This window comes from Coenobita brevimanus, chromosome 97, assembly GCF_032717465.1.
Source record: "Coenobita brevimanus isolate Jiangsu-jjx chromosome 97, ASM3271746v2, whole genome shotgun sequence".
In the NCBI taxonomy this organism is placed as follows: Eukaryota; Metazoa; Arthropoda; class Malacostraca; order Decapoda; family Coenobitidae; genus Coenobita; species Coenobita brevimanus.
Window position 1 is genome coordinate 41,510,501 of NC_137050.1, and position 15,492 is coordinate 41,525,992.

At 41.2% G+C, this 15,492-nt stretch overlaps 1 protein-coding gene across 1 annotated transcript in view; it reads left to right on the forward strand.

Moving 5' to 3' along the window:
• LOC145413672 (UDP-glucosyltransferase 2-like) overlaps positions 1 to 15,492 on the forward strand; it is a 231,740-nt gene that overhangs the window by 102,193 nt on the left and 114,055 nt on the right. The window contains exon 2 of the mRNA XM_080283329.1: positions 13,352 to 13,973. Within this exon, the coding sequence (XP_080139455.1) occupies positions 13,352 to 13,973 (622 nt within the window). The remainder of the gene's footprint in view (positions 1 to 13,351; positions 13,974 to 15,492) is intronic.

Here is a 15,492-nt window from a genome sequence, read left to right on the forward strand (position 1 = left end):
CCACTGTACCACAGAGGTTCTCTCTCTCTCTCTGTATATATATATATATATATATATATATATATATATATATATATATATATATTAATAGTCAGTGTATCATTGTTGTTAGAAGGAAAGTTTGTGTATGTAGGATTTCAGTTTAGGAATTTTTTAACACCTGAAAGGGCCTTTATAATCGTTCTTGCTTTCCACATTAAAGAACGGTTTAATGTCAATGAAATAAAAATATCAAAAAGCGTTCCAAGGTGCACGAAACATATAGAAAAGGGCAAATTTATGCTTTCGTGAGTAATTTATTGAAATACAGTAAATAGCGCCATGGCTCGGATGCTATGCATAAGTTTTGGTAAAACTGTATTCTGGTTTTATATCTTCCAAAGTAGAATGCAGTAATATTGATAGCATTGACTAACACAATCATTCATCATATTACCAGTCTACCACCTAATCCAGCCTAATCAAACTAAATCAACCCAAGCGACTAATCTAGACTACCTCTAGTGCTAGCGTAACCAAATTAAATTTTGACCTGAGTAATACTGAGTGCAAGTAGACCTAACTAACACAAACTGCAGTAGACCCAAAACAGACTGTCAGTAGACCTAACTAACACAGACTGCCATTAGACCTTTTTTTTTTTTTTTTTTTGTCAGACTCTGGGCATAGGCTTCACAGCCTACTCCCAAAGCCCAGTAGTCCTCCTACATACCATACACCTCTACATGTCACCATTTCGGCGCTAGCACCCAGGATCCATATTGAATACATGCTAGGACGGTCTCACACAGGACTGGTGTATTGGTATTAGCGGGGGTATTTTTATGACATATATATATATTGTATACTTGTCCCCATATTATCCAGTACAGCTGCTGTTATACGGCATTTATATCTGTCTAATTGTATTACAGGTCTAACTAAATCAAAAGACTGAGCTTTCTTAGTTGTTAAGAATCCTGTAATGGCTAAATTTACCTTGCCAATAATAGGTAACTTTAATTTCTTCACAACTCTGCAGAAAAGAAGATTTTTTGAGCACCGATATGAAAAAGGATACGTGCTAATAGGTTTCTATTCTCAATCAATATCTTCACATTCGCTATTGGAACTGCACCTGGAATTACTACTCGAGTATTCCCCTTTGCAATTGTCATATTGACGCTTGTAGGTTTAGGAGCCTCAATTTTCATCCTTGGGCATAGGGCACTATGATGATGATCCCTTTTGCAATTAAAACAAAGATTTAGTTTAGTCTTACAGTCCGCTGAAGTGTGTTCGGCTTTATGCAACACCCCAATTCCTGAACCTTCCCTACTCTAGAAGCATAATCAGGATAATGTTGACAAGATGGACTGGAATGTTGTTCACCATAAAATGTACAAACTTTCCTGTACATCCTTAATTTCATCAGCTTGTCTGTTCCTTGTCTTTAATACTTTATCCTCAGCCTTTAAGGAACTAAGGAAAGTACATATCTCTTCCTTAGGCACATACTTAGTCTTCTCTGACTTAGGTTTCCCAACCATTTGGTTAGTGGGTTTTTTTCTTCATTTCAATCTTCTGTTTAATCTCGGTAGGTTTTACTGTTCCTTGCAAATGTTAACAGAGTTGCATCAAGCCTTCCTCAATCTCTTCACAGGAGAAATTATCCTTTTGGTATCTACCATACAAAGCATCCTTGGTTTTTGGTAGAAGCTTTAAGGACACAATTCTTGAAAGCACCCAATCTGATGCCTTCATATCTTCATAAGTACCTAAGGCCTTTAGGTTACAACTTATTGCAATTCTAAATTTTTGCAAGGAATCAAAATCGTGTCTAGGTATTGGTAATGCAATTAGAGCCTTCAGTAATTGAGTAATAACTTGCTCCATGTCTTCGTGGTTTTGTTTAAGGATAGCCACCTCATAATTATTTTCTTCTACTGTTAATTCTTTTATCAGCTGATATGGTGTTCCTTTGACCTGTCCTAAGAAATATGTGAGTTTGCTGACCTTAGGGAGATCTGTTCTATCATATACTAAATATCTGAATTGATCCCAGAAGGATTTCCAGTTTTGCTCCCCATCAAACTCCGGAAGCGTTATTTGTGGTAACACAGCTCTACTCTGTTGTTCCACAATTTATGTTTCCGCGGCAGTCTCAGCTAAATTTGACTCTAGTGCTTTTACTACAGTTAAGTATTCTTCTAATTTACCTTCAAACTTCGTAGTTTCTGACTCTAAGAGTTCTTTATCATCAGTCTTTACTATAGCCGCTTCTAAAGTTATATAACCGTCTTCGTATTTATTCCATCAGTCTTTCAATATATTTAGGAGACTATTTAAAATCTCCCTAGACAGTGGTATTTCGTCCAACGATTGTTTGCAGTCATTTATGGTTCTAATTACCCATCCAGCTTTATTACTAGATGATCTTTGCAACAAGGAAACAGACATGTTGACTGATTTCTAATTTAATAATTAACTATGAGTATCAACCACAAATTTACCCCAACTTAGTAATTATCTGATTATTTTAAATTTTGAAGAGGGTAGCGATTAAGTCCACTATATCAAACCTATCCCCCTGGGTTGTTAAACCTCTAGGATTAAATTTATATCCCCACTAAATTTCGAAATACTCATTTTCTGGCTCAGCTAATTATTCATTTAAATATTGGAGAGTGTAGGGATTAGGTTCGTAATATCAAATCTATGCCCCTGGATTATTAAACCTCTAAGATTATATTTTATCCCCACACTCAATTTCCAAAACATCCATTTTCCCTGAACCCCGAATGTAGGCCTACGTATTTCCACATCATCCACTGAAACCGAACGTGGTAGTAGGTTATGCCCAACAAAGCAATTTGAAACACATTCAGTGCTTCGGCACACATCTGCTATCCTCACTAGCTGGGGGCACCAAGATGTGAACAATATTAAAGTTTCTGGTAAACAAATCGGGGCTCCTCAGGGCACCAAAATGTCAGAAATATGTGACTTTGTATAAATTGGTATCCTCATTCGGGCACCAAGATGAAGAAATTTCTAGTATTTTCTAGTAAACAACTCGTAGGTCCTTACTCGTCCCTAAAATTGTCCTTAAGTAAATTCAAACATTTCTCATAGGGTTAGGTGAACCGTACCTTACACCTTAACTCACCTACAGTAATTATTTCTCTTCTGTCTCCTAGCTGATCCCCCTTGAATTGGCCAGTTCGTAAAGGTTACATAGCTAGGGAGTGTCGAACAATAGACGACGACAAGCCTGCTTTTGTGTCGTTGCTTGGCCTGTCAAGCATCTTTGAGGTGTATATACACAAGCTGCTAGCTCGACGGAGTCTAGAAGCAAAATGCTAACTCAACAAGGTGTAGGAGCAGAGTGCTAACTTGACGAGATCTAGGAGCAGAGTGAGTGATTTTTTTTTTTTTTTTTTTTTCAGCCTATCAACCATTGGGGCCGAAGCCCCTGGTTATTAAGGCCGTGTATATATATATATATATATATATATATATATATATATATATATATATATACATTTAAACATATATACATATATTTACAAACATATATATATATATATATATACATACATACACACACACACACACACACATTTCCATGCATACATACAGACACACTTTCATGCAAACGTACATATATATATATAATAATTTTAATCTTATTTATTTATTTATTTATTTTTTTTTGGATTTTTATTTTTTTATTTTTTTTGGGTTTTTCATTTTTTATACCTTATATTATAAAGGAAAACTAATCTAAAGACCCTAAAACTAATCACCTAACAGACAAATCGCTAACCTATACTAAATCCCACAGAGACAAATAGCTAGACCTACACTAATGGTAAAAATACCTCGACTAACAGAACATCATCAACTGCAGATATGTAATGCCTTTCTACATTACATACCTGCACTCATCACCTGGTGACTGTCAGTCGAGGCACAACCTAATATAGGGGACATCAATATATGAAAGGGAACCAGACGAGTCAGGAACATTTCCATATACGTCAGCTGTCGGCCCTAATTAGAATAACTTAAGCAAAATAATATAATGTATTTACATAATTTGTACAAAAAGTGAAGAACCTCGCCCAGCAGACCACCATCGACTGCAAGTGCCCAATACCTTCCTATATTGCACACTTGCACTCATCATCTGGTGACTGTCAGGCGAGGAACTTGGCTTAATGTAGGGGACATCTATATTAGAAATAGATCGGTGGGAGGAGGAACTATTTAAAATATGTCAACTGTCAACCCTAATTAATATTACAATATATACATATTTACTGTTCATAAAAACCATAACCACGCAGTAAAAAAGTCACATCACTCTGATCAGTCCGGTCTCTCTCAAGAAAGCCATCAATTTATCAGTCATAACAATGTCCCCATCACCCAGGATGGTGGAAAGGGTGAAGTATTAACGTGAAGTTTAAAATTCATTATACGATCAAAATGTATTCCTAAAAATTTTACAGAATTTTGAAAAGGTACCGCCTGATTATCCAAAGTTAAGCACAAATTAGGTACGTTACGATTAGTGAAAACTATAGCGGCACACTTACGGACGGAAAACTTAAATCCCCACTGCAAGGCCCATTGGTGGACGGAGTCAAGGGCTGCTTGAATCCGCCCAGCCGAAAATTGTGCATTACGGGAAGAGTGCCATATTGCACAATCGTCAGCGTAGAGTGAGTATTTAAGATTCCTCGGGATGGGAGCTGATGACAGAATATCATTGATCATAATACTAAATAAAGTAGGACTAAGCACACTTCCCTGTGGCACCCCGTTTTCCTGGATAAATATATCCGATGTTACGTTATGGGGCAATTTGACAGAGAAAGTTCTGTCCCTTAAGAAATTTGAAATAAAAACAGGCAAATTTCCTCTTAAACCATAAGCATAGAGCTTCATTAATATACCGTGTCACCAGGTCATGTCATAGGCTTTATGGATGTCCAGGAACACCCCTATCATGAATTCTTTATTGGCAAATGCCTCTGCAATACAATGCTCCAAATTCATTAAATGATCTAGTGAACTTCTGTATTTATGGAAGCCACATTGTTGATCATTTAACAAATTCTTCGACTCTAAAACAAAAAGAAGCCTATTGTTAACCATACGTTCCATGACCTTACATAGACAAGAAGTCAACACAATAGGACGAAATGAAGTGGGATTCATAAGACGACCAGCCTCTTTGGGTATCGGTATGACGTGCGCAAAGTGCCATGAGTTTGGGAACGTTCGAGACGCCCAAATCTCATTGTACAATGCTAACATCTTAATCAGGTTGTCCTGATTAAGATGCTGGATCATACCGTACGTGATGGTGTCTGGTCCAGGGCTGGTGTCTTTACAGGATTTAAGGGCAAGGAGCAGTTCATCTAGTGTAAACTCTTGGTTGTACGGGGAGTTTACGTCTTCTGTGGCAAAGTCTAATATCTGTAGCTCAGCCATGCGTTTATGATGTTGGAAACGCGGGTCATAATTGGCTGAGCTACTTACATGAGAAAAACTCCTGGCGAGGATGTTAGCAACGTCCACGGGCTCGTCATAGATGTTATTATTTACTTGCAAGGTGGTAATGGGGAAATATGGGCCTTTATTATTTAATATTCTTATGGTGGACCAGACTTTACGTAATGGTGTTGTACGAGTCACCGTGGACACAAAAGACCGCCAGGAGTCACGTTTGGCCCTTGTTATTATTCTCCTTGCCTCAGCCCGTGCCTGTTTGTAAGCAATAAAATTTTTCTCAGTGGGCTGACTATCAAAAATCCTGTATCTCCTATTGTGTTTTCTTAATGCTTGTCGGCAACCCGGCATCCACCAATGTGCTCTGTGCTTCGCATGAACTGTAGAAGTCTTGGGAATAGCAGCCTCAGCTGCATGTAATATGGGTTGGGTTATATTTTCGACCTTAACATCCATGGTCTCCCCAGATATATCTAAATTGGCGATCCTTGAGAAGGATCCCCAATCTGCTTTCTTATAGTCAAATTTTGGAGGTGGAGGGTCCGAAATGATGTCACGTGTATAAGAAAGACAGATGGGTAAATGATCACTTCCCAAGGAGTCGTCGTAAGGGTCCCATGAGAGATCTTGATGTATACCAGGGGAGGCCAAAGATAAGTCAATGGCCGAAAAGTTACCAGTACGATCATCTACACGAGTCGCTCTACCATCGTTCAGAAGACAGAGGTTGGACTGTAGTATTAGGTCGGCTACTTGCTCCCCACGACCATCAATCCTCAAGCTACCCCATTGATAGTGATGGGCGTTAAAATCGCCCAACACTAACTTATTTCCAGGCAGATGTTCCACTAGTGAATTTAAAGCATCACTATCAATGGGGCCATGTGGAGGACAGTACAGAGAGCAAATAGACAGATACGTGTTATTAAATTTTACTCTGCACGCGACAGCTTCCAGAGTAGAATTTAGAATCACTTCCGTTTGTGGGTGTGATTTGTGTGTGTAAATGGCAACTCCGTGACTTTCATATCTTTTGTACGAGTGGTAGTGTTTGAACTGTGGAGGATCAGGATGATCCTCCAGGCGCGTCTCCTGTAAACAAATAACGTCTGGCCTGTGTATAGAAAGCAAGATTGCTATATCTTGTAACTTATTCCCAATACCTCTACAATTCCACTGTAATACAGTGAAAGCAACGGTTTAAGATTTTCGTTGGGGGCCAGTGTGCTTTTTTTGTCGCCCGCCAGTAGGCGAGCGACTACCAGGGGACCTATCCCGGTGCTTGTTGATGGAAACCTCCATATTATCATCAATAACTAGGTTCCCAGCCTCCCCCAAGGAAGAGCTAACCTTTCTCTCCCTCGCTGGAGTAGGAACCGGAAGGACATGAGGACGTGACTGTTTCGTGAGGGTGGTCATGTTATTTTTAGTAGGCTTGTCAGGCTTCGTTTTAGGCCGTACTGATGGAGAGGCAGCAGCAGCCTGAGAGTAAGTTGATGCCTTAGGGATGTCAGTGAGAGAGTTGGAACGGACAGGAGGTCGAGATGGAGATGTACTGCGAGCAGCAGGAGGGACAAAGACAGGGTCAGTCTGCGTCTCGACAGAGCACATCACAGGACAGGACATTACTGCCGAAGCATAGGACCTATTCGGCGTGGGAGTTGCATGCAACTCCTTCACCTTTTTCTTAGCTTCGTAGTAGGAAATACCCTCAGTTGCCTTCACTGTGCAGACTTCCTTCTCCTCCTTTCACTTGGGACAATCCCTAGAGGAAGTGGAGTGAGTACCCTTGCAGTGAAAGCAACGTACTGTCTCTGATGTGCAACTTTCCGCATCATGACCCTGGCTTGCACACTTGCCGCACACTGGCTGGGAAGCCCAACAAGTCTTTGTACCATGCCCATACAGCTGGCATTTCAGGCAACGCAGAGGGTTAGGGATGTACGGCCGAACGTGAATAATTTCATAACCAACTTTGATATCACTAGGAAGAGAAGATTTGGCAAATGTCAAGATGATAGTTGCTGTCTTCGTCCTTATGCCTTCTGAGTAGCGAGTTATGAATTTAGCCTCAATGACATCTTGCTGCGCCAATTCACTTACGATCTCGTCCTCGCTCATCACCATGAGATCCCTGCAAGTGACAACACCCTTGCAAGAATTCATGGAGACTGGGATTTTGGCTTCGACATCGTAACAATGGAATTTGCGCAGATTCAACAAATCCTTTACCTGGGCCGAGTTTACAGTTTTGACCAGATCTCCATTAGCAAGTTTTTTAACTTGTTCGACTTCTCCCGCACAGTGGTCAATCACCTTCTTGATAAGGAAGGGATTGAGACTGGACAGGGGAGTGGAACCTAGCGCATGAATGATAACGTAGGTCGCATTAGCTACAGGGATGTCCAGTGGAGCTCGAGTCTGGCGTCCGTCAGTCTGGGGGTGGTCAGTCCGGTCGTTCCTACATTCGTCAGGACCACCTCCCCCCCTGAAGGGGGGGGAGGCAGCAGGGGCGTCCGTCATAGCAACCACTTCCCCCTCACGGGGGAAGTGGGAAGAAGGAGAAAAACAAGCAAGGGACAAGGTACCTGGGAAAGACACACCTAGCCTGAGATTACCCTCTCAAACCACTCTCGGGAGGATGCGCCCGTGTATAACTCACACCCCAGAGCGATCAGTGGGGGGTACACTCCAGAGGTGAGTAAGCAAAGGCAATCTCAGGAAACAGATATAGACACTTACTATATCTACTAAGGCCAGGGAGGGAAATGAGATCTAGCTAACCTAACTTTATTGAAAAACGCCCTAGTGGCGAGAAAAAGAAAAAGCTAAGGCCGGTGAGGCAACCCTGCAGCTAGAGGAGAGCCAGAGAAACACGTCTGAACACTCCACAACCATCCATCAAAGTCCCAAGTGAGTGAAAATGGCGGGCCCCTAGTTCCTCATAGAACTGTAGGGATGCCAACTATTAATTAATTATAATGCTAAATACAGTTAGGTTACATCATGATATATACAGGGCGAACCTAACAAATTAATCTTAGTTTTAATTAAACTAAAGCCAAACCAAATATACCCTTTACCTATAAAAATGCTAAACCCACATCTGCTTTTACAAGAGGGTCTTTCCATATTCAGGCACGTCATCCAACGTGCAGACACAGTTTAGTTGTCCACGAGGATTAGACACAGTAGCATTAAACTTAATAATAATAAGAATTATTAAAGAGAACGTAATTCCTGGGCTGTAAAAACCGCTTGAATTGTAAATAACGATCTCAGGTTTTCCTCTGCACTCTAACCAGGGATGACTATTATAAAAAGCAGAGAGTGTAACCGCTCTGTGCGAAAATATTTCCCACAATTATCATGAAATAAAGACAAAGTATAAATTAAGAAATGTGCTGCCATACCTGAAACATTGCAGATTTTTTTGGATCCTAGCCCTAACTTTACCTAATATTACACCAGAAGAGAAATTGAAGGCTAATATATGAATATATTTGTAGGGGTTCTCACACTTAATTTTTTTTCTTTTTTTTTTTAATGCAAGAACGAAGGAACCAAAGGCCAGGACCCAGGGATACCGTTCCTTCCAAGAAAAATACAAAAACAATACAAAAGAGAGCCAAATTCAAGATCCGCTCATTTTGAGATGCCAGGACACACTGCGTTGGAAAGATTGGAGATCATAGGAAGTACGAAATACAGACAGAGGGAGGCAGTTCCAGAGTTGACCTGTTGCATAAATGAAGGACTGGGCGTAACGGTTAACTCTTGCATTAGAGAGTTGGACAGAAAAAGGATGAGAATTTGTTGCTAAACTGGTGTTATGCACCCGTCGTAGAGGTGGAGGGATCCAAGCAGACAGTTCAAAGGTGCAGTGACCATTGAAGTAGCGATAGGAAAGAGATAAAAATGAAACAGCGCGGTGAAGAGGCAGAGGTTGAAGGGAAGCAGTAAGAGGAGGAAAATTAATGAGACGAAAAGCCTTTGACTCCACTCTGTTGAGAAGACCTGTATATGGGGAGCCTCCCCACACATGAGAGTTGTACTCTACACAGGGGCGAATAACACCCGTGTATAAAGTCAACAGCTGTGCAGAAGTAAAGAAGGTACTCGACTTAGCACACCCAATCTCATGGAAGAGATTTTACAAGCGATATAATATGATCTTTCCAAGATAAGTCTCGAGTGAATGAAACCCCAAGCATGTTCAAGGATGATGCAGGATTGAGCTGGATATTATTAAATATTAGTGGGTACTCCTGTGGAAGATTTAGATGGGTTGATAGGTGTAAAAACTGAGTCTGATGCATTAAAAACAACAAGATTATTTTTACCCAGTCAGAGGTAATAGCAAAGTCAGACATTAAGTGTGCCATAGCCTCATCCCCTGTTTCTTGATGTAAGTGCTGAGATAGACGTTGTGCGAACCGAATGGAAAGGTGAAAAAGGGAATCATCAGCGTATGAGTGGATAGGGTTAGATGTATAGCTTAGAAGGTCTTTGATGAATAAAAGTATGAGAGTTGGTGATATGACAGAGCCCTGAGGAACACCACTGTTGATAGATCTAGGAGAAGAACGATGGCCGTCTACAGCAGCGGCTATAGAACGACCAGAAAGGAAGCTAGCGATGAAGGCACAGATAGAAGGATAGAAACCGTAAGAGGGCAGTTTGGAAATTAAATATTTATGCCAGACTCGATCGAATTCCTTTGAGATGTCAAGTGCAATTGCAAAGCTTTTGCCAAAGTCCCGAAAGGAGGATGACCAGGAGTCTGAAAGGTAGGTGAGAAGATCGCCAGTGGAGAGTCCCTGATGGAACCCATACTGACGATCAGAAAGGTTGTGATAGGAAAGATGCTTTAAAATTTTTCTGTTAAGAATCTACTCAAAAACTTTTGAGACTCAGGATGTTAAAGCAATTGTACGATAGTTAGTGGGTTGGGAATGCTCACCCTTCTTTAGGACTGGCTGAATGAGAGCAAATTTCCAGCAAGAAGGAAAGGTACAAGTTGAAAGACAAAGATGAAAGAGTTTACCTAGGCAGGGTGTAAGCACAGAACTGTTCCTGAGGACAAAAGGAGGGACTCCATCACTCCCATGTGCCTTGTTAGTACTGAGGCCTGTGATGGCAGAAAATACATCAGCTGAAGAAATTTTAATGTCAACTATGAGGAAGTCAGAGGAGAGAAGTGATGGAGGAACTGCACCGGAATAGTCTAAGTTGGAACTGGAGGAGAAAGTCTGAGTGAAGAGATCTGCTTTATCAGTGGAAGAAATACCTAAAGAGCCATCAGAGTTGAAAAGAAGAGAGAAAGGACGATGAGGTAAAGTTGTTAGAAAGGTTTTTGGTAAGGTGCCAGGAGGAGCAGGAAGAATTCAAATTGGAGAATTGAGAGCATTTAGTACTGATGAAGTTATTTTTAGCAGAGCGAAGAACAGACTTAGCACAATTCTGGTCAGAAACATAGACAAGATGTGTTTCAGGGTTGGGTTGGCTAGTACCTTTTATAGGCCCTCTCCTTGTTGAGGACAGCATTAGAGCAAGCGTGATATAACCGAGACTTTCTTGCATTAATCAAAGGATATGAGAAGGGAATGTATGCTTCCATGCCCGAGAGAATAACCTCCGTAATGTGCAAGGCACACTCAGATGGCTCCCGGCCATGGAAGCAATAGTCATTCCAGGGAAAATCAAAGAAGTACTGCCTGAGGGCCTCCCAATCTGCAGCTCCAAAGTGCCACATATGACGTTTCTTTGGAGGGTCCACAGGCTGTACTGGAGAGACAGGACAGGTCAAGGTAATAAGGTTGTGATCGGAGGAGGCCAACGGAGAGGAAAGATTAACAGTGTAAGCAGAAGGATTAGTCGTAAGGAAGAGGTTAAGTATGTTGGCAGTCAGGGATATGGGTAGAGTGCTGTACAAGCTGATCTAGGTCATTAAGGATAGAAAAGATGTAGACTTGTTCACCAGGTGGATCAGTGAAAGGAGAGGAGAGCCAAAGGTGGTGGTGAACATTGAAATCTCCTAGAATAGAGGCTTCAGAGAAAGGAGAAATGGATAGAATGTGTTCCATCACAGAAGTAAAATAGTCAAAGAATTTTTTATAGTAGAATTAGGGGATAAGTAAACAGTGCAGATATATTTAGTCAGATAATGACAGGAAAGCCGAAGCCAGAGAGTAGAGAATTCAGAAGAATCAGGTTCAGGAACATGAGAGAAAGAGAAGTCGTTGCATACATATACACAACAGCCACCTTTTGCTTTGAAATGAGTATAGAGAAAGTAGGAGGAAACAGAAAAGGGTTTCCTGTCAGGTGCCTCAGACAGCTGAGACTCTGTCAGATAAACTGCCTTTCTCCCAGAAGAAAGAATCATGAGACGACTTTGTAAAAGCCCTTCGTTGGATATTTGTGTTGAACCATCACGGCGGGTGTCATGGTACCGTGACGTCAACGATTCGGCTCTCTATTGAAGGTTGCCAGAGGCAGGGAACAAGACTTCTTATTGGATGGTGCATAAAGTGTTGCAAGACATCCAGACTTCGACTGAGTACTAACACCAATATTTGAAGAAATATTAATTGCGTAGCAAAAGTATTACCCGCGAGAAACCAGGATATTCACAAGCAGGTGGCTACAGATAATGGACAGGGCACAAAATACTGCTTGCAGTTCCACAATTTAATGTTGAAAGAGGCTATAGATGAAGCGGCAGGTGTATGATTTTAACCTGGAGTTATACTGCAGGTTTGTAGGGCTGTTGGTATCCCTCTGCTGCCATCAATTTGTATCTCTACTTCCAGCCAATGATAAGTACGGTGATATTAAAAAAGCAGCAGTCTTGTTACCCTCATTTATTAGTAGTGGATTCAGGAGTGTGATGGTATGCCCCCTTCAATGTGATGTTCTGCTGGGCACTGAGCGGGACATAAAGGTGGCATAGTGGCACTGAAATGTGATATCACAACAAATCAGCATCCTTGTCGTTCTTCTATCATCAACTCCTCAGCAAGCAATCAATGAAGTATCGAGATCAAGCAGCACACCATTTTTATATTACACATATTTAGACATTGCTGCAGATATGTAGTTTTTTTTTTTTTATTACGTTTCCGACTCTGGGCAAAAGCTGCACGGCCTATTTCTCGGGGACAGTGACCTATCCCAAGGCCCAGTAGTCCTCCTACACCTCCACATGGCACCACTTCGGCGCTAACACCCACCGTCCATATTGAATACATGCTAGGGCTGTCTCATACAGGACTGGTGTAATGGTATTAGCGGGGTATTTTTACGACATGTCGGCGGGTCATCTGCTAGATCAGGAAAGTCTGCTTTTTAGGAAATTCAAATCCTTAAACTGTTCTCTGCCCCAGCCGGGATTCGATCCTGGGTCCATTAGGACTGCAGGCCGACTCTCTTAAAAAATATATATATTGTGACAGTAACCCTACCTGCGATTTTAGTAGATCTGCTTCAGGTTTAACAGTCTCTGATGAACATGGTTTTGGTGCTGAATGGTGTTCAAGGCACTACATGGTGTTTTTTTTTTTGCATTATGGTGAAGAATTCAGAAACGTTACTAAGGTAACGTATGTTACTTTTTATATTTTATATGCCTTCCAGTGATGTGTTGTAGCTTCAACAGTTTCCAAAATAATAGTTTTAGTGTTGTGTCCAAACTAAGCTTCCACACCTTACTACCAGCTTAAGTGTTCTCACTTGCTTTGCCCACATGACCAGTTATGACTTGCAACGTGCAGTAGGTATCTTAAATACATATTGTTTTTACTGTTATATATGAACATGATATTACAGCCGTGATTTTCTCCCACAGGCACGAGAGGGTGAGGGAAGTGGGCACGGGAGATGACAACAGTGTACTTGAAGATGCCAACATTTTTGATGTTGCAGAAAGCATAATGCGCAGTTATTCTCTCGGCATGAATGCTGCAGAGGCCATAGGGAGAAAAATGTGGTCTTCTGAGGCTATCAAAAAACTCTGGAAGGAACGAAATACTTATCATGCCATAATTATTATTGGATATGGTAATGAAATTGCTGTCCCCTTTCTTTGGGGTTATGATGGTGCTTTCATCAATATCTGCACTCCAGGTGTGGAATATAATCACCTAACGATGCAAGGGAACTGGCTTCCTCTGTCCGTTATTCCCTCCCTTTTTCAGCCTTTCACCAACCACATGACTTTCTCAGAGAGAGCTGTCAACCTGCCGAGTGAGATGCTAATGTTTGCCATTAACAAGAATATTCTTATTCCCCGCATTCAGAGTCTTCTTGAGGAATTTTTCCCTGATATGCCTCCACTGGAGGACCTATACTTTAACAGCTCCCTCACCCTGATCAACGGTCACTTCAGCTTAGATGGGCCGGTGCCACTGCTACCTACCCAGGTCGAGGTTGGCACTATTAATGCCAAGCAACCTCAGCCACTGCCGAAGGTAAGATCTGATGATAATTCATGTCTTTTGATATATCAGTGGACATTATGAATTTAGCATCAATATATGGAAGGTTTTTCCCTGAAACTAGCCAAGAATAACAAATTACTGTTGGATGCTTCTGTAGTGAACCGCAATTCTATTAGCCGGTTTTCAAGGGATGACTGATGAAACATTAGTTCTGTATAAACTTAACTACGATACTTCTGATTTATAATATTTGTGTGTCACTTAGAGTATAGAATGAAAATGACATGCAGTATCATGGGCTCGGGATTCTCCAAAGCACTTCTTGTTTCTCGATACATTTTCGTATGTGGCACGCCAAAAGCCTCGTGTCTACGTTTCACATTCATTCAAAGAGGACAGGTTGATAAGACTAGAGCATTCTTAACTTTTGATCCCTCATGTTCTTTTACTTTCTTTTCTTCTTGTTCTTAATCTTGGAGAAAGTTCTGAACAATTCCTCTGCCATGCCCAAAGAGCTAGCTTACAATGTCTGTCTGAAGAGGACCTCTTACTTGGCTCCATCCCATCTCACTACATCCCTGACCCATGTCCACAGCTCTGTTCCACTCACTGCACGTTGTTTCTTTCCACCCTCTTCCCCCCCTCCCCAATTTTTATACACCCTTTTGAGAATAGTCGGCTCTTAACATCAGACTTCATCGTATTCATTACGCATAACTGCTGAGTGTAATCTTCATGACCTACCATACAACCAGTTACCATCTTTGTCCATCCCAGACAGCCAAACTTCTCTTCCATGCTCACTACAGCCATAACTTTAGAAATGGATCTTAACCTAACAACACCATCCATTTCCGCAACCCAAACGTCCTCCGGGTTATCCTAACACTCACCATCCCTCCCCAGTCCATTTTCTCCTCTCAACTTCCTACAACTATTTCCTCTGATGCGGTGTCATAGCAATGGTTTTCTCCTGTACAAGGTTATTCCCAGTGCCCATATTCGCCACCTTTCACCAGTTCAGCAGATGCTGGCTGCATGTGTTTTTTTTTTTTTTTTTTTTTCATATTTTACTTATTTTTATCCACCACCTTACTTATTTCTAATTTTATTCTCCACCTTACTGATCTCATTCTTTTTTCCTCACCCTAGCACTGTGACCTAAGAAAGGCCTCGTGTCGCCCAACCATTTCCACTTATCCAACCGAGGACCTGCAGTGTCACATCCCAGGAACCACTTCACTAATTTCTTTCACTTGTTGAGCTGACTTTTGTCACACAATTACATTAGCATGACTTGAATCCCTCCTTTTTTACCAAAGTGAACTTCACAGAACTGAAGTGACCTAAGGACCAAAATTGCCCAAAATCATCAATAACTGAACACCTCGGGTCTTTGGCTGAAATGAAATGTTGATCGAATCTGACTTGTGTAGGTATGATTGAACCCTTACTACTCTGGTAGGACCATACTGGATGTAAAGGCTATGTAAAGCCCAGACAGGATCTGAATGGCCCTGAAAGGCCATCTACTTGCCTTATTTTGTTG